The 20,779-nt window shown below is 33.7% G+C and overlaps 1 protein-coding gene across 6 annotated transcripts; it reads left to right on the forward strand.

Moving 5' to 3' along the window:
- Positions 1 to 12,541: 12,541 nt before the first annotated feature.
- On the forward strand, positions 12,542 to 18,922 carry LOC110806572 (Squamosa promoter-binding protein-like (SBP domain) transcription factor family protein). 6 transcript variants are annotated; one of them, XM_022031476.2, is made up of 5 exons: positions 12,542 to 14,594; positions 15,376 to 15,512; positions 17,026 to 17,113; positions 17,243 to 17,810; positions 18,192 to 18,518. In XM_022031476.2, exons 1-4 carry the CDS (start codon positions 13,846 to 13,848, stop codon positions 17,787 to 17,789), a joined length of 1,521 nt encoding a protein of 506 aa, XP_021887168.2. In that variant the 5' UTR covers positions 12,542 to 13,845; the 3' UTR covers positions 17,790 to 17,810; positions 18,192 to 18,518. The 6 variants fall into 6 exon arrangements, with proteins under 6 accessions (XP_021887168.2, XP_088069276.1, XP_088069275.1 ...); XM_088213152.1 differs by having other exon boundaries at positions 12,543 to 12,977; positions 13,871 to 14,594; positions 17,026 to 17,810; XM_088213151.1 differs by having other exon boundaries at positions 12,543 to 12,821; positions 13,871 to 14,594; positions 17,026 to 17,810.
- Positions 18,923 to 20,779: the final 1,857 nt, after the last annotated feature.

Here is a 20,779-nt window from a genome sequence, read left to right on the forward strand (position 1 = left end):
TCAGATCTATTAATTTAAGAACCATAATACTAACTTCATCATAAATGCTCAATATAAGCAGCAAGGAAAAACACCAAATGATACGAGTGTAATTAATTTCCAATTGGAAAGTTGGATAGGCCCCTAGCTCAGAGCCCAATCGAACTCTTAAGGCAAACGAAATGAAAAAGTAACACAAGTATAAACTATTGTTGAATAAGTTGAAATAATTCTTGTTATTATATAGTTGTCAAATTAACATATTTGATCTTATAAACATGTAGTTCAAATTTTCATATAAAAAACTCAACCCGAAGTCCAAATGTTTCCTCAAATCAACCAAAAACTTGACCGAGCTCAATATAATTGGGGAGGAGATTAGTTATAAGCACTTAATTAAAAGGTGGGTAACAAGTAATTTTTAATTTTAATATTAAAAACATGGTAGGCATATCTAATGCATAATTAGATTACGTGTCGAGAATAATAACTAAATATAGTCATGGAACTGAGTTTATGTAAAATTTAATTTTTAAAAAAAAAAAATCATAAAACTGAATTATTTTTACGAAAGAAAATATATTTAACTTATATTTTGGTTTAATTTTATGTGTAAATAAACACAATTAAATAAATATGTGAAATAATTTTTAATATAATAAAAATGGAGTTAATAAATAATTGTGATCTTAAATTTTGTGAAGCTCAGCTACCTATTATGGCTAGGTATTTTAATTGATTTTTTACCTATGTATTATTATTATTAAGTTAATTAAATGCATGCATGTAACCTGTTTTTTTAATTAGCAATAAAATATAGTACATAATAGCACTGTAGAGAAAAGCAATTCTTACATCTTATTACAATGCTTATATCAACATAAACATTATTTGAAAATAAAAAGGTAAATGCTTTTATCATATATATATATATATATATATCTTGTTTTTTCTTACCCTTTAATAATTTATAATTAAATACATTATTTTTTTATTTTTTTATTCTTTTTCTTTTCAACCCAATTCAATAGTGGCTTTAATCTCCATTATATTAATAATTAAAAAGAAAACAATAGTTTAATTAATTAATTTATTTTTTTTTTAAGAAATGGGATGTCATTGTCTTTACTTTACCACGAAATATAAAAATCTTAAGGAAAAAAAAAATCATATATATAGTGATATTATTAATTATAGAAGGTTTTATTTATTAATTAATTTAACAATGTGCATCTCTTTTTAAGAATTTAATGTAAAATGTTCTGTAATTAAGATTATCTAATTTGCTTCCGTCATGTAATGATGTAATGAAATTATCACAATTAACAACTGTAATCATAATTATGACTTATCATCTCTATAATCAATCATATTACACAATATAATTATATTAGATATTATTATTTAACTTAAATTAATTCATTTACTATATTTAATTTTTTATATATTGTAATTAAATATTACATCAAAATTTGACAATAAATTAAAATTATAAATTAATAGTTAAATATCAACGAATTTATTATATTTTTTTAACGAAATAAACATTTTATGACAGTTTGATTCTTTTAATTAAAATAATCATAATTTTTTATTTTTTAAAAAAAGATATTATAAATTAATAATTATATAATGGAGGACCTACACAATTAAATAAACTTTTTCATTACAAAAATGAAAGTGATGATTTAATTAGTAGTTGGGCTACTACCCTTAGTGGTTCTTGATATGAAATTATATAACTTATCTTTTCCATTAAATATAACATATATATATATATATGTATATAAATTAATATGTGAACAATGTGGAGGAAGGTATAAAAGGAAGATTAGGATTTATGTAATATAAGAATGAAGAGGCAAATGAAAGATGGGGCCAAGAAAATTGATTAGAACCCAAAATAGGAAAACAAACAAAATAGGAAATCTTTAGTGAAGATTTTGAAAATTTGTCAAAATCATGACTTTTGTAGTTGCTGTGTGGATCTTCCCAACCCAACACACACACACATACTCTCTCTTTTACTCATAAGTGGCATTAATTTGACCTTATAACTTTTTATTTGGGTTGCTTTGTTTTTTGGGGGTCTATACATGTCTTTACATTGATGTTGAAATCTAGAAAAAATGACAAAACAAATTGTCAATCATCAACTTTGAATTATTAAAACAAGTTACCATAAGGTAATAAGTTTTCTTCAAATTTTATTTAATGGAATAAGGAATAAGAAAATCATGTAAATGAGATATGAGTTTGAATTGATTTTGATAGATAATAATATTTGTTAAAGGAATTCTTGAAAATCAAAGTATGGCTAAAAAGAAAATTTGATGGGGCACAAAAGAAACAATTTGTACATAAAATTGGTAGTTCAATTTTGATGTCTCAAAAATGACATCTTTTCGTCTTTTAAATATTATTCGTTTACTTACTTTGAAAAAGTTTTTATTTGAATTAACTCTCCTTTAATTTTTCAAAGTGTTTATTTTTTCAAAAAAATAATGTTTGGAGAAAATAAAATTATTGTACATCTTTTAAATTCTCCTAAAAGCTAAATAACTTATTCGAATTGTCTTATTAATGAATTTAAGAGCAAAATATATGTAAAATAATAATAATAATAATAATAATGTTTAGCGAAATTAAAATGTACAATTGAATTTTTTTTTAATGTAAAACACTCTTCTTCTTTTTTTCCTACAACAACGTGTCGTGTAATGTAATCAATATATCACATCTTCGAAAATGTCAAAAAATATATAAAATAGTGAATGTGACATATGATGTATTTTTACAAATACCAACTCTAGTATTGACATAAATAATTGAGCCACAAGGTATCCTATATGAGATGCAACTCTAAAAAATATAGGTGGAAGTGGACTCTCAATATGCGATCAATGTCCTCGATTCACATTTAACACTAAACTCGTAATTTGGTTTACTTATTGATAATTTTTGTTTTTGTTCTTTCTGTTTTTTTTTTTTATAAAATTTTTTTGTTTCTTAAATTTCTTAAAACTATAATTTGGTAGCACATACAAAATGAAATTTGTATGCTGGAATTTCTTACTTTATTTGTTTCACTTATGATATAAGATGTTCTTTCACTATTTAATTGAATGAATTTTCAATTATTTTTCTTTAATAATTGAGAACGTGCAAAAAGAATCCTCCCAACAAAAGTCTAATACTAATGTTGCATATTATCCAGTTAATGAATGTATGAATTTCTACTGAAAAATCTCATTAAGATAAAAAAATTCAATCAACTAGTTAAAAATAGTTTTTTTTTTATTAACAATAATAAAATAACTTCTCGGATATAAGTTTGGTTGTAACGGCCCCGGAAATTTAAAATGGAATGTATATTAAAAATATCAAATGCAGAAGCGAAGTCAAAATTCGATTAACATCCCTTACACTAAAACCAAAAACGTGCTCAAAATATAAAAGATCAAACTAACTAAAAGAGAGATTCGAAAGTAAACTATGAATATGACTTTGGAGTCTTTAGGCGTCCCCTTCGTCGTCTTCTTGCGGAACGGGCTCGGGAACAATGTCTTCTTGATCTGAAATGATTAAATAAGGAATGAGCTACACTAGCCCAGTAAGGACATTACGATATCTCACCGTCACGGAGATAAAGGTGGGTAGAAAACACAAAAAGACCAATGTAGCATAATTTACAATAAACTCATTTATCAGTAATAAAACCTTTTACCATTCACTTACCTCGGTGAAATTCATAAAACAATATACGAAAGCAATAACATTATCATAATCATGAAATCATATAAACTGTGTAACATAATACTTGTCACGCCCTTGCAATTCAATTATTTCACAATTACTTTTCCTCATTCACCAGCCTACTAGTATCCATGGGGATCCATAGGGGTCCCGCTACCCGTTACCCTTAATACTTGTAATCAGATTCCAGGGTCGTCCCCATACCCCGTCTGGTATGGGCGCCAAAACTGTAAACCTCAATACCCCGTCCGGTATGAGGGTGAAACGGGTCGTCCCCATACCCCGTCCGGTATGGGCGCCAAAACACATAAGATCTCCATACCCCGTCCGGTATGAGAGACCACAATCCCGGTAGAGTCCCCTACGGACCCGGTCCGTCCACCATCTCTCAGGATATCTAGTCAGGCTGACCCCATTACACAATTATCAATTTATACAATCTTCCATTCTTCTTTCCCTTAATCAGCATCATCAATTCGCATTTAGATAAGCAAAACAGTAATTCATGCCAAACAGACAACATACAGTATCGGTATTTCAGTCATTCAACCAATAATCAATAAAACAGTAAAATATGCACACGAAACTATAAAATGAAAACATCAAACCTCATACTGCATTTAATACTGAAAATTAGATCAAACAATAACAGACCAACATTGTATCAGACTCGGGCTCCATTGGCAACCTCAATCAGTTATACATCTATAAAGTCTCAAAATACCGTTTAATTATTTATTAAGCTTTAATACCGTGATAGAAAATAGGGTGAGGGGTCCTTACTCGTTTCGGGGTCCGAACACGGCTTCACAGTGCGCCTACAGGCTGTCCCTAATTTTCTCTGAATTTTTCTCGGGGAACTGAACCGCACTACTGGTACCTGCACGTGTTCCAAAAAAATCCCAAATTAGGCCCAGGGCCCCTCTCGGCGCAAATCGCAACTCCGGCACGGCGGCTCCGCCGTGCTCCGGCGACGGCACCGCCGCTTGCGGCGGCGGTTTGCCTCGGGTTGGCCGTTTTCGGCCGAATTCGGCCACACTCGCATTGGTTCCTGTGATAAAACAACCCTACGGCCCTCGGGGGGCCGAAAATTTACGGAAAACCGAAGCTTACCGGCGGCGGTGCTCTCGGGTGCGGCGACTCTCCGGTGAAGTTCGTGTTTTGGTGATTCGGCTCCGATCAACCTGTAGAGAAAAGAATGGTGATCACGGTGATATAAAAATTGCATTAAACGGAGGCCGGGAAAGGCCTCATCAGAGGCAAAAACCGAGAAGGGGCGCGGCGGCGCCGCTGGCTTTCGGCCGTGTTTTCAGGCCGTTTGGCCGGGATTTTGGCTCCGATTTGGCCACTGGGGGGATCAGCGTGGAAAAACGAGTTGGGGGTATGAATTTTACCTCGATCGGCGGTCAGAAATCCCTCCGGTGCGGCGGCGGGTGGCGGCAGCCGGCTTTTGGTTCGTCTTCTCCGGCGAGCGGCAGGCGGCTAGGGTTTGTGGTCTAGTGTGGGGGTTCTATTAATAACCCTTTGCCCTTTTGATCTCAGCCGTCCATTTTGATTTAATCTGGGCCGTTCGTTTTTGATTAAATTTGGGCCGTCCGTGCGATTAAATCTGGGCCGTCCGATCGCGCCTACGTGGATCGTCAATGTGGCCCATTTCGGAACGACGTGGTCTTGCCACGTGGCAGGTCCCGGTTGGCCGGAACTACTAACCGAACCTGCTGACGTGGCTGCCGACGTGGCTTTTTTTTTTTTTTTTCGGCCCCTTTTTCCGGGCGCTACATTGGTAACATTCTATTATTGTGATTGTGAGAGATAAAAATAACATTCTATTATTAGTTAAGCTCTTCCCTACTCAACCTTAGTACTATAAATTTGAATGAATTTCTAATGAGATGGTTAATATAATCTTTAAATAGAAAACAAAATATTTGTTGGAAGTGGAAAAGAGGAGACAAGGAATGGGATGAGGGCATTTTCCATGGAAGTGCAGGACATATCCATCCAAACAAACAAGCTGTAAATCATAACACTTTGAAGGCGATGGTCCTTTTCCTTTCAACAAAGTAAATTTATGCAGGCTTTTTGGTTCACAAAATTTCACAGAGATAATAAATCAAATGCCCAAAAAGTTGGACAACAGAATTTGTCATCTTCCTCCTCCTCCTCACGATTATTCTAATTATTTCTAACTTTTAATTAAGTAAAATATATTATTTAATTTATTAATATATTAATGAAATTACACCAACCAAATTATATTTCATTCCCAAATATTTTTTTTTAATATTATATATATATATATACGCACACACACAAAGCAATGGGTGTGTAAATTTTTGTTAGGCATGCATTACAAAAGGCGAAAGTTTATTTAAAGGTTAATAATGTAGTATCAGAGTTTAAGGTCAATAATGTCAGCGCATAGCCAGAAGCCACGTTCACAACTTCCACCCCTCGGCCACGTGCCAGTCTACATCTGCTATTTTGCATCTTTTTATTGGGCCACGTTTCACCTCCATTTCGCGTACACGTGGCGACCATATTGTATACCCACTCTTCTTATCTAGTATATTTTGCCTGCTGCTCCCTTTTTTCTAGTGTTTCAACTACTTAACTTTCAACACCCCCCCACTCACCAACAACAAACTGTTTCCATGCCTTCAATAATATAAGAAAAATTTAAATTCCAAAAATGGTTGGTGAAATTTTTTTCACATCTAAAATTTTGAACTATATTATCCAAAAACTAAAATTATATTTATAAATTTGTGTGCAAGTTAGTTTCTAAATATTAATATATACATATATTAACATTTATATAAATCATTCTTTATTTATAAATCTAGTTAAATATATATTTTTCTTCTACGTTATTTATTGTCAAAATTTATCATTGCCAACATTTATTTATTGTCAAAATTTATCATTGCGAACATTTGAAATTAAACTCTCAGTAGAGCTTTACTCAAAATGATTTACGTAGATGAACCATTTTGAGCATACATTTAACATTCTTAGATATAGTTTGATTTATCCTCTCAGCTACGTCATTACGTTGTGGGGTGCCAAGAATTGTCTCCTCTTGCTTAATATTATGTTTTAAACAATAGCCTTCAAACTCCAATATGTATTCTCCTCCATCATCACATCGAATATATTTCAAAAGAAAATCATTCTTTCATTTACCATAATATAAAATTTTTTAAAATACTCTAAGACCTAGTCATTTCTTTGTAAAATAAAACTCACAATTTTTGTGAAATATCGTTAATAAAGATCACATAAAATCTGTTAACACTTATACTTTTAACTTAAGTGAAATCATATTTATCAAAATAAATTAAATCAAACATATTATATTTTCTTTTAAAAGTACTACGAAAAGAAATTCGATGTTACTCGTATAGTAAACAAATATATAAGGGTTTAAAGTCATACATTTAGCAATCAGAATGAGAAACTTTTTTACTAAAATCTACAACCATTTGCTAACAATATGACCTAGTTTTTTGTGCCAAGTGTCAAGTGAAACATCATCTTTAGCAGTGTTCAATTCACCATCAAACAGACCCATCTAAGTCTTCATCATCCTATTATAAATCTTATCTCTAGCCACCACCACATAATTCTTAATCAACTTTTATTTTAAATCACAAATATAGTTGTTATAACTGTCTAAATCTAGTGAATGAGTAGATAATAAGTTTAAGCATGACATCAGGCACATATTTTAATATTGATTATGTAAAGTAAATCAGTGTTTATACGAATTGCATCACTAATTATATACTTTGTAAACTGATATTATCAATTTTCAATACACTAAATTTTTCTGAGTTACATTCATGAAAAATATTATTTTGGGTATAACATGATAACATGCTCCTGAATTAATAAACCACTCAAGATAAGGATTTGTTGATAACATTATGTTAATTCTCTTTAAAGGTAAGCTTTATTTGTTCTTTACATTCTTCATATACAGTAGCAACTATATTATCATTATTTGTTTTTTTTTTTTTTAGCATTCTCATTCTTTTATTATCTCTTAAATAAATTGTAGTTTTTTTAATATGACACTCTTTGTAATAATGACAAAATTCGACTTTCTCTTTTAACCTAGGCTTTCTTCTACACCCGTATCCTCGGTTTGATTTTTTCATTTTATATATTGTCATTTACCATTTATAAAGTGACAACTCTATTGGGAGTGAAGTTGCTAAGAGACATACTAATGTTCTCTAACTGTCTGGTAAAACTTAAGAAGAGTAAAAGCCTATATTTCACTATTAAGTTATATATTCATGGTGCTTCATTGATTTACCAAATCCTGAAAAGTTACTCAAATATTCTTTTACATATTACCATTTTTTGAACTTCAAGTTTACTAATCTCCTAACCATAAACGCTTCATTCTAGGCGCTCTTATTCTAATACATATTATCTACTTTTCCATAATACCAGAGAATCAACTTCATTGCAATATGAAGATAAATATTATACATAACATATTTTTTAATATTTCTTATAATTTACGCAAATTTTTCCAATCGAATAATATGTATCTAATAATTTAATCTGATATTTCCAAATTATCCATCTCAGTTCACTCACATAATTTTGTAGCGCCCGGAAAAGGGGTCGAAAAAAAAAAAAGCCACGTCGGCAGCCACGTCAGCAGGCCCGGTCAGCAGTCCCGGCCAACCGGGACCTGCCACGTGGCAAGACCACGTCGTTCCGAAACGGGCCACGTTGGCGATCCACGTAGGCGCGATCGAACGGCCCAGATCAAGCGTGCGATCGGACGACCCAGATTTAATCGCACGGACGACCCAGATTTAATTAAAAACGGACGGTCCAGATTAAAATAAAATGGACGGCTGAGATCAAAAGGGCAAAGGGTTATAAATAGAACCCCCACACCAGACCACAAACCCTAGCCGCCTGCCGCTCGCCGGAGAAGACGAACCAGAAGCCGGCCGCCGCCACCCGCCGCCGCACCGGAGGGATTTCCGACCGCCGATCGAGGTAAATTTCATACCCCCGACTCGTTTTTCTACGCTGATTTCTCCAGTGGCCAAATTGGAGCCAAAATCCCGGCCAAACGGCCGAAAAACACGGCCGAAAGCCAGCGGCGCCGCCGCGCCCCTTCTCGGTTTTTGCCTCCGATGAGGCCCTTCCCGGCCTCCGTTTAATGCAATTTTTATATCACCGTGATCAACATTCTTTTCTCTACAGGTTGATCGGAGCCGAATCACCAAAACACGAACTTCACCGGAGAGCCGCCGCACCCAAGAGCACCGCCGCCGGTAAGCTTCGGTTTTTCGTAAATTTTCGGCCCCCCGAGGGCCATAGGGTTGTTTTATCACAGGAACCAATGCGAGTGTGGTCGAATTCGACCGAAAACGGCCAACCCGAGGCAAACCGCCGCCGCAAGCGGCGGTGTCGTCGCCGGAGCACGGCGGATCCGCCGTGCCGGAGTTGCGATTTGGGCTGAAAGGGGCCCTGGGCCTAATTTGGGATTTTTTGGAATACGTACAGGTACCAGTAGTGCGTTTTAGTTCCCCGAGAAAAATTCAGGAAAAATTAGGAACAGCCTGTAGGCGCACTGTGAAGCCGTGTTCGGACCCCGAAACGAGTAAGGATCTCTCACCCTATTTTCTATCACGGTATTAAAGCTTAATAAATAATTAAACTGTAATTTGAGACTTTATAGATGTATAATTGATTGAGGTTGCCAATGGAGCCCGAGTCTGATACAATGTTGGTCTGTTATTGTTTGATCTAATTTTCAGTATTAAATGCAGTATGAGGTTTGATGTTTTTATTTTATAGTTTCGTGTGCATATTTTACTGTTTTATTGATTATTGGTTGAATGACTGAAATATCGATACTGTATGTTGTCTGTTTGGCATGAATTACTGTTTGCTTATCTAAATGCGAATTGACGATGCTGATTGAGGGAAAGAAGAATGGAAGATTGTATAAATTGATAATTGTGTAATGGGGTCAGCCTGACTAGATATTCTGGGAGATGGTGGACGGACCGGGTCCGTAGGGGACCCTACCGGGATTGTGGTTTCTCATACCGGACGGAGTATGGAGATCTTATGTGTTTTGGCGCCCATACCGGACGGGGTATGGGGACGGCCCGTTTCACCCTCATACTGGACGGGGTATTGAGGTTTATAATTTTTGCGCCTATACCGGACGGGGTATGGGGACGGCCCGTTTTACCCTCATACCGGACGGGGTATTGAGGTTTACAGTTTTGGCGCCCATACCGGACGGGGTATGGGGACGGCCCTGGAATCTGATTACAAGTATTAAGGGTAACGGGTAGCGGGGCCCCTATGGATCCCCATGGATACTAGTAGGCTGGTGAATGAGGAAAAGTAATTGTGAAATGATTGAATTGCAAGGGCGTGATGAGTATTATATTACACAGTTTATATGATTTCATGATTATGATAATGTTATTGCTTTCGTATATTGTTTTATGAATTTCACCGAGGTAAGTGAATGGTAAAGGGTTTTATTACTGATAAATGAGTTTATTGTAAATTATGCTCCATTGGTCTTTTTGTGTTTTCTACCCACCTTTATCTCCGTGACGGTGAGATATCGTGATGTTCTTACTGGGTTAGTGTACCTCATTCCTTATTTAATCATTTCAGATCAGGAAGACATTGTTCCCGAGCCCGTTCCGCAAGAAGACGACGAAGGGGACGCCTAAAGACTCCAAAGTCATATTCATAGTTTACTTTCGAATCTCTCTTTTAGTTACTTTGATCTTTTATATTTTGAGCACGTTTTTGGTTTTAGTGTAAGGGATGTTAATCGAATTTTGATTTCGCTTCCGCATTTGATATTCTTAATATACATTCCATTTTAAATTTCCGGGATCGTTACAAATTTCATATATGATACAATTACCATTTATTGCATTTTGGATAAATTGTATAAATTTAATTAAATACAATTACATAAAAGTTCAATCATACAATAAAAAATAAATAAGTGCAAATCATAATACAAGAACACAATATTTTACTTCAAAAATCATCCAATAAAGAGGAAAAGACTACGTTTCAAATTTCGAATCAAATTGATTATCAAAAAAATTAATGAATATAAACAATTCCAAATTCATTATAGACTTGAAAAAATATATTTTAATTTTTTTAAAAAAAAATTATATCTCTAAACAACACCTTATGAATCTATATGTTTATAGATAAATACTAGAAAAATAATTGCTTAAATATTTTTGAATAATACGTACTCTCTAATTACTGAATAACCTAAAAAAGATATAGTAAAAGAATAAAAGATTCCCATGCACCCAAAAGGAATTTTCTCCTCTCCTTTTTCCCAAGTGTCACAAGCTCATTTTGTGTTTTTCTTTTTTGTGCCCTTTCATCAGCCACAAACTCTCATTTTATAATAATTTTTTTTTTCTCTTTCCCTACTCAATTTAAGATTTATAATTCTATACAAATACAAACACCAAATCCCTAAAAGAAACCAACTCCTGTATATACCTACATATATACATATATATATATATATATATATTTTCTTTTTGTCTTTAATGTGGCCTAAAACCCACCTAACACAATTGCCATGAATTTTTTTTTTTCGTGATTCTTGCACTAAACAATTCTTCATTTGTGCAAAGTGTTTTTTTTTTTTTTTAAAGTGACTTTGGTTGTTCTTTCTAATGTACCTAATCAAGTATGTAAGTTTGAATACATTGCTAAAATTAGTCCATTGGAACTTCTCTTTAGCAATTGTAATTGGGTTGCATTTATCTCATAAATTTCATACATGCTTATATATTCAAGAGCTTGCAATGTATTGGTGGAGAAATCATTGTGCAAAAAATACACACACACACACACACAAAACACACATGGTGTGTGTAGATCAACTATGTTTATATATATAACTAAATTATTTACCACTTTTGTGATTGTTGAATTTTTTTAAAACTTTTCTATAAATCATTCTTTTTTTTAAGTCGAGAAGTAATTAGAATAATTATGAAATTTTTTCTTCAAATATAAAAATATATTAGATGGTCATTTTAAAATTAATATGAGTATGCTTTGAGATATTTCTCTATATGTATATATTGTACCGGTCTAATCAACATGCATTTGAAAATTAACAATTACTTTTTTCTTATTATTACGGATTAAAATATATATATATATATATACACACACTAAAAATATGCACATGTTTGACGTTAATATTTATAAAATCAAATCATATTTGTTATAATAGAAATTTCTTACATACTACATACATGAATGTATAAGTCGTATGTGTGGAAAAGGGAGAAAAAGAAATAACGCAAAAATGGCAAAGCCTGGCTGCTTAGTCAAGAAAAGAAATTTTGGGCCAAAAATCCCTTCGTTCCACTAGCCGACATTTGGCATTTGCCATGCCATAGCTTTTTTTTAATTAATTTTTTAAAAAATATTAATTTATTAATTAAAATTTAACTGTAAATATATATATCGATAATAATAAATATATAATATTTATTTTAATAGAATTGAAAAATTAAATTATTAATATATGAATAGAATTTCAGAATTAAATTGAATAAAATTTTAATTAATATATTATATTTCTAAGTAAAAAAAAAATTTATGGGAAATGGGTCTTCTCAATTTGAGGAACAACAATGGTTATAAACCTTACCGACGTTTGTTTTTGGTAAAAAATAAAAATAAAAAAAGACTTTTTAAAGCCTTAAAAAAACAAAACATTTCTGCAGATTGCAGTATTGTTCCAAAGGGATTACCTTAAATTAAAATAGTGATTAACAGTTTAATCAACCAAAAGAGAAAGAATGGTGTACAAAAGAGGAATTACACGGCCTCTCAAAAGCTACAAAAAGGCCTGGGCACATGCTTTGGGGACAGGGTAGTAGTAGTAGTAGTGGAAATCATGTTGACTCACAGTGTATCTGCTTCGACCTTCCCACATACCTGAAATTTATTTTTACTCTCTTTCTCTTTATCTTTATCTTTTTCTCTTTCTCTTTCAGTTCCCTCCTTCTCTCTCTCTGGTAAGCTTGACCATACCCATTTTTTCTTTTTGTTTTTGTCATTTTCTTTTTGCTGTATATGTTGTTTGGTTCCCGAGAAACTGTGGGAAAAGGGGAGAAAACCCGGAATCAAGGCGCAAAACCAATCCCTGCCTTGCGGTTTTTCAGCAAACAAACGTGTGTCTATGTGAATTCTTCAAATGGGTTATTTTATGTTTGGTTTGTTTGTTTTCTTTTTGTTTTTTTTTTTTCATCTTGAAATGTCTCTTTCATTTTTTTTAATCTATTACGCGTGGTTTAAGTGTTGGTAATGTTGAGAGGAAACTCTTATGATCCTTTGATCTGGGTGGTTTTGGATTGTTTATTAGTAGCTAATACGATTCTGTCTTTCTATATTTCTGTGGGTTTTGAATATTTTTGCTTGTTTTCTGTTTTACTGTGAGGAAATTAAGAAAATAAAGTGAATGGAGAAGAAGTTTTATGTGTTCATTTCCATTGCTTATTTAGTTTTTTCTTTAATTAAAAAAAGAAAAACCGAGGAAGAATCGAAGACCCAGGATTTACTCGGTTGATATATTGCAAGGAGCTTCCTTAAGTTGATTTCCGTGGCTTGTCCACAAAATGGAAAGATGGGAATTTAGTTGTTCCTTTCTTCTCTCTTCCCATCCATGTTTTTCGGCAGCCAAACAGAACTTAGATTTGGTTTGCCCAGAAATAATAATGCTATTATTTTTCTGATTATATTTGAAGTACAGACGTGAGTTTTTATCTGTTTTTTTTTTTCCGGCTACTAAGTCCTTCAATTTTGTGGTTCTATTTTTAGATTGAGATGGAGTACTACCAACTACTTTTTGCATTATCATTTGGTTTTGTTTCTGTTTTATTGCATATTTGCTGATACATATTGCTAATTCTTACTTGTTTTCCCTCTGCTTGCTGGTAACCTCGTGCGCATTTTATAAAAAATGATGAATGGGTTAAATATGAATTGGCTTTTGTGAATTAGTGAAAAAATGAATTGGCTTTTGGCTGCAAGTTGTTAAATATGATTAAAGTCTGCTTCGTTCTAGTCTTGATAGGTAGTAACGACACCTTCTGCAACTTCAATTCTGTTATGCAAATGGAGTCTTGGAGCTATTTATCTGACGGGAAGGGCCTTATTTTTTCTGAGGAAATGGACATACCTGTTGATGCTTTTGTGAGAAGTAAAAAATCAGTCATGGGATGGGATCTTAGACCCTCTTGTAATTTTGATGACAATAGAATTGTTTCAGATAGGGAAGCTGGTGAAAGCATGGAAATTTACGATGTAGGTTTTCCTGATATGACAAGAAGACCATTTGATAGCTCAAATGCTGGGATGCTTAGTGGTGAAGTTAATAGTGACTGTAGTAGACGGGTCACCTCTGCTTGTGTGATTAACTCAACTTTATCATTTGGGGAGGATGAATCTGGTTCAAAAATTTCTAGTTCGCTCATGAAATCTTACAGTCAGGATTCACCACTAATTGATTTGAAGCTTGGGAGACTTAATGAGTCTAGTAACTCACAGAATGGTAAAGTTTCAAAAGAGAGGTCGGCTGCTTCTTCTGTTCGTCCATCTTTTCCAGCTAAAAGAGCACGCACAACGAGTTCATGCTCACAGATCCCATTATGCCAAGTCTATGGCTGTAACATGGATCTCAGCTCCTCGAAGGATTACCACAAGCGGCATAAAGTTTGTGAGGTTCACTCAAAGACTGCCAAAGTTATTGTTAATGGCATCGAGCAGAGGTTTTGTCAGCAGTGCAGCAGGTAGGTTCTACTTTTTGCTTCAATTTCTCTAAGGCATTTGTTGCTTGAATTTAGGTTTTGATAGGAACTCTTTGTTAAGTTTCTATAATTTCCTATCAAATATCAGATCTACCTTAATGCAAACAGATTCTGCTTCAAATGAAGCAGAACATGCAAGTGATGAAAAGGTTGACTGGCCTTTTGGTGTTGATTGTGTAGAGTCATATAATATGGGTAATGTTTGAACTCCATTTTTCGTATTTGGCTGGTTTTACTTATAAAAAGGTTGTATTCCAAGTTTCTGGCATGCCTCATGACTTTCCAGTTTCTGATTTGATCACATATTTATACAAAGCTATATTTGTAACAGATCAACAATGTTTATTGGATTCATTTCGGCACAATAGTTTAACTAGGAGGGATGCAAATTCTAATCAGAAGATTGTAAAATTGAGCTCATATAAAATTTTCAAGGGAACTAGTAAAATACATTCTCAAGTCCATCAAAGTCTATGGAAATCGAAATTTGTTTTCTCAATTTCACTTGCAACTCCATATGAACTGAATTTTTATTATTCTAGTGAGATCTTCACACACCCCTAGTTAATAAGTTGATATATCTATAAATGTTCAAATCAAACAATAATTCTTGATTTTTTCCAATAATAGCCTAGATGCTATAAGTATCATTTTGTGCCTTTGACTTGGCCTTTTTTTTTCTCTTAAAGGAATGTGCCCTTCCCTTAACCTATTTGTGGTTCTCACTTGTTTTATTAAATGTTACTGTCTTCTGGTTACTCAGGTTCCATTTGCTGGCTGAATTTGATGATGGTAAGCGAAGTTGCCGTAAGCGCCTTGCAGGTCATAACGAGCGCAGAAGGAAGCCTCAGTTTCATACACTTTCTGGTAAACTGCATAAGCAACTGCAGTCATATCATGGTATGAGAGTTTAGTGGTTCTGCTGAACAATTTTAGAGGTTTCATGCATTATTGAAATAGTTTATTGCAAACTGATACTGGTAGGCCAGTTAATAATAGCACGTGCCAATAATCCTGTGTTTGCCCTCTGCAAGGTTAGGATCTCGCTTCTTAAGTTTCAGGTCTAGCAACTAAAGTTTTAAGTAGGTTTGGAAAATTCCGGGTCATTTTAAGGACGTGTGCCAGACTTACTTTTAAGTTATGATTTACCTTGTCTGGAAGTTAAATCAGATAATTGCTGTTGTTGACATGTAGAACCTATCAAATTATGCTCATATGGGCACTATAAATTCTATAGTCTTGTGTTGCTGTCTAATAGTGACGATACAAAACTCTTTTGAAAGATTAGTTAGAATACAAATTTTGTTTTGAGAGAAAAAAAGAAAAGGGTAAAGGGGTTTAAAAATCCCTCTGGGGTAACCTTTTGTAGGATCGCAAGATGTCAAGACTTCAGAGAAATTATATATCATATGTAAGTTAACCAATGAACTCAACTGTGAGACCGACCTGTTAAGTGCAACACTAGTTAGACCTTAGCGATCAACTGCTGTTGGGTGGAAAAGCAGCGGCTCAATAGATAAAAGACACTTTAGGGATAACATATTAATAGATTAATCTTTCCCTGGAGCTTTCAATTAACTTTAGGCTAGTCTGCACAATGAGTGTTGTTATGGGTGTTATAAAATCATTAGAGCAAGATAACTTTGATCTCATTTCTGAAACTATAGTCATGTGCATTATCACACAATTTTTTCCCTTTTGATGTGAGTAAATATGAAGAAAAAACTTCCAATTTCAGGAATCGTCCTTGTTCTAAATTCCACAAAAAGAATAAGGCAATGTTAAAATCAGCCACCCCTTTATTTTTTGTCTAGCACTTTTATGATTCTATCATTGTCCTTTTTAAGTTGTTGAGAATGTTGTCAATAAGTCTGCTGCGAAACAATATGACTAATGTCAAGCACTGATGTATAGAACAGAAGCTAGATCTTCTGAGCGTTGTACATAACATGGATATCGGGATATTCGCTCAAATATTAAACTTGTCCTTTGTCGCCAGTTGAATAATTTGTAATGCCAATAAATGTAGCAGTTATATTAGGAATTTAATTGATTATCAGTGGGGAAATATGACAATACTCTGTGATGGACAAATTGAATTTTCTGGAGTTTACTACAAAGTTTTATAAGGTGCAGTCCTGTAATACAAAGAATTTGAGGGTAGAAGTTACTTTTAACTGCTTCATTTAAGCTTTTGGATAGAGGTTAAGTAATTTGGAAGCTGAAGTCACCTTTAGCTATTGTTGATTGTTTTCCCGAAATTTTATTAGGCCTAAATTTTCTGAGTAATCCCCTTAGTGTGCTATAGACTTGCACAAGATCGTAGGATAAAAGTTCCTTCAGTGGTTGATAACTTCTAACATTTTTATTAGGAAATTTGATCATCACCTTTAGCAAATACTGGTTTTGCCAGGTACTGAATTTTTGGGAACTTCCGTAGCCAAAGGAGCGGCATTTCTTTTGCCTGATATATTTCCTGGTGGCATCTCATTCCAAGAAAGGTGTGGAGAAGCTAATGAGTATAAACATGTTAAATTTGAACAAGAATCAAATTACACTATGCCCTTTGGAATTTCTATCCAAAACGCGCAGTCGCTACAAAAATCTTTTCTCCATGTCCATGACAACAGGAAACAATATGGCCCTGTGATCCCTACATCAAAAACTGATGACTGCAGTGGTTCTACTACAGTGTCAACCATTCAAGAAATATCTGGGGTGTCACATTCCAGCTGTGCTCTCTCTCTTCTGTCAGCTCAATCACAGGACTTGTCAAGCCAGGTGGCAGGAAATCCAAATGCTAGGTCCTCCATCAATCAAGCCAATCATGCACCAGGAAGTTTGGGTCAAAATTTTGACATAACTTTGGGCTCACGTCTTATTGAGAAACATATACCAACTGGATTTTGTTTATCAAGAGGTAACTTTGTGAACGTTGACCACGTGGGTCCTGTTATGGTTACTGATTCTGGTCATGTCGTTGACTGTGAAGTTCAAGCAGATGGGTTTTTCCAAGAATCTGATTTCTTGAATTCCAAGTGCTGCATTTCTCCTGAAAGTGGATCTACAGTTGATTTGCTTCAGCTATCATCACATCTTCAAAGAGTGCAGCAACAGAGGAATTCCATTCTAGTAAAGCAGGAAAACGAGGATCTCTGCTATTTCCTTACCACTTAAAAAAGTTATTGGAGGAACAAGGTATGTATGCTTAGCCATATGAAATCTTTATTTTGTATTATTGAGCTTAGCAGGTATGGTTCCTAGTTAAATATTTCTATATAGTTTGTGATTGGTTAGAATGGGGGCTGGGGAGACCCTGGCCTCTGGTAGTGGACCTTGTACTAAAGCAAACAGAATAGTATCAATAGAAGTCTTGATTTAGCTTAAACGGGGTGAAGTTGAATAGCTTTTTAAAAGGTGAGTCAATATGGATTCTTTCTTTTCTTAAAGATAACTGAAAGTAGACACATATAATTTTATATATGGATGGTGCATAAATTTTTTGGCTATTTATGCATGTCTTTAAAGGCATATTTGCTTTCAATTATGTTTAAATGATAACCATTTATATTTATTCAGGTTCGGGAGGTGCAGTTTAACGTATGCTGCATCAAGTATTGTAACTGTCTGGTGGATCTGCCCGGGGGGGCGGGTGGGGGTTGTGGAGGTGTTTAGAAAGACAGTTGTCTTAGAATTTTTTTTCACAGTAGTACATTCATTAGAAAGATCAGTAAATGGAAATGTATGGGTTTTTTTCTTCCTCCACCTAATTTTAGAAGGATGGCGTTTTATTTTGTTTGCCTAACTCTTTTTCTGTTGATTTGTAAACTACATCTGACTCAACTTCAAGACATTTTACAAAAGTTTGTATACCGTGTTCATAATTGAGTTTTTTCTATCTTCTGATCTAAACTACTTCAAGACACTCTGCTTCATTTGATCACAGTGAAGGGACTTGGAAATCTGGTACTTAAAAGGCATTGACCATAAAATTTAAATACCTAAGGCAGCATCATCCTGTCGATTTCTTTATATAAAGAAATGGTGATTGTTTGGAGAGAGATAATGCTTGATCAACAATTGTATCTCATTGCTGTTTGCTGTTAAAATATTCTGCAGCGTGCGTGTGGTGGATGAGATTTTGGTCTTTGTGACTTCGACAGAACATGATTGCTTTTTCCTTGCAGAAATCATCTGCTCCTTTGTGTAAGGTTATCTTATGATTGTGAGAGATTTGACCAGAAAGATTCACATGATATCTATATATATGTATATATTAATCCAATAAAAAAAAGAAATGTCTTTTTCCTCATGCCGTCTTAAAAAAAACCCAATTCCCATCTCATGCACCCAGCACACTCTTTAATATTTGCTCACTGCCCTATGAGTAATGAGCTGTAAAAGGGGCACCACCCCAAAGTGGAGCCATTAATTTCCATTTTGCAAAGACTTCTTTAATAACACAGAGAATGGCAACTTGTGATAAAGAATTCAGTTTCCAAAGGCATCAGAAATGCTATTAATTTTTTTGCTTAAAATCATGTATGTGATTAAATTTAAATTATCAGAAACTTTACCATGATTACCAGCTTACTATCAATCCATTGTAATTAAAGTAGTCTTTATTGATATGTTTTTTTATTAAGATAAATTTTAACTAAAATTTTTGTATACAAATTTTTAAAAGAAAAATTAATCAAATTTGACTTATTATTTGTCTAATTTACTTGCACTCTCTCCATCTGATCTGCATCTCCCACTCTTGCAACCATAGGTTTATACATCTTCTCCATCTATGCTTATCATGTTTACCATTTCATCCTCTCTTCAACTTTTCTACACCCCAACACAAAGACATTTCTTCTTCCGGACTTCTTGATGGAGATCAAGACACAAAGTATAATGGACCATGTGTGCAAAGAGATGAGCATAACGTGAATTCAAAGTATAGTGTGAACATAACGCCTAGTGTAAATGCAAGTCATGGTGCGAACACAACTCAAGATGTACACAGGCCACATGGGTTGAACATCATTATGCCAAGTGGACTACTCACTAGATCACGGGTCAAGAGACTTAAGTAAAGTCATTCAAACTTATATTCAAAAACATATCAATAAAAAATGAAAGTTTGCAAAATTGAGAGAGTTATAAAAAAAAGTGGGTCGAATTAACTTTGTCATGTGAAGAAGCAACTCATTGATCTTCTATAAGTCATTAAGCCAAATTTCCAAGCTCAAGTTCACGAAAGATAAAGCCAGTTAACTAATTGTAATCGCGAAGACTAAAGTTCAGTTAACTAATTGTAGTCATGTGCTATGCATGTGCTTAAGTTAGATTTATTTCTTATTTTTTCATGTGTGACATAAGATTTTATGGTACATAAGATTATTATTATTTAATTAAAATTAATTAAGCTAGGTGGGATTTAGTAGTCATGTAGCATTCATTAATTCACATGGATTAATAATTTATTTTTCTATTATAATTGAGGTTTAACCTTAGGATTAGATTAGATATAAAATATTTAATTTTTTTTTACTCTTTTAAGGGTTGGGATTAGTGAAAAAACAAAAAAACAAAAAAACCATTAGTCCCTTCCCTTCTGGCACTATTGTCAACTTCCTCTCATCTCTCAAATTCCTCTTCTCCTTTGTTAAAATGTTGACTCATTTTCTAAGAAAGGGTGATTCATTTTTCCACTTCTTAGTTTCTTTTATTTTTGTTTGAATGGTGATTTATGATATATGATGGATAAGTTTGTCATTCAGATTATGATTTTACACACACAAAAACATGAGATGTGTAGAACATTTGTTACAGATGTTGTAAAATTAGTTGACCAAGTGTGGTAACTGAGATTTTGGTGGGAAAAAAATGTATTTATATATATATATATGGTAATAATATATAAATATATATATGGGAGTGGGAGAGGAGTGAATGGTGTCGTTTGGGGGATGAAATAGACAGCTAGGATAGGTGAGGTTTATGAGAGGGAATGGATGGCTAGTATGAGTATAGATGGTGAGCTGGGATGGATAACCAGGATCAGTAGTAGGTGGAGTATAAATAGGAGGAAGAAAAAGGAAAAAAAAAGAAAAGAAAAAGGAAAAATAGAGGAGGAAAGAAAAGGGGGAACGGGAAAGGGAATGAGGAGGCTGGTG

The sequence above is a fragment of the Carica papaya genome, chromosome 2 (genome assembly GCF_054855325.1).
Source record: "Carica papaya isolate Zhongbai chromosome 2, ASM5485532v1, whole genome shotgun sequence".
NCBI lineage: Eukaryota > Viridiplantae > Streptophyta > Magnoliopsida > Brassicales > Caricaceae > Carica > Carica papaya.

Excerpts from the sequence above, each read along its gene's own strand:
- LOC110806572 (XM_088213150.1), top strand. The coding sequence starts at position 13,846 with ATGATTAAAGTCTGCTTCGTTCTAGTCTTGATAGGTAGTAACGACACC. Across the intron at positions 14,595-15,375 it reads TTTTGTCAGCAGTGCAGCAG|GTTCCATTTGCTGGCTGAAT; the intron begins GTAGGTTCTACT and ends CTGGTTACTCAG. Across the intron at positions 15,513-17,025 it reads GCAACTGCAGTCATATCATG|GTACTGAATTTTTGGGAACT; the intron begins GTATGAGAGTTT and ends TGGTTTTGCCAG.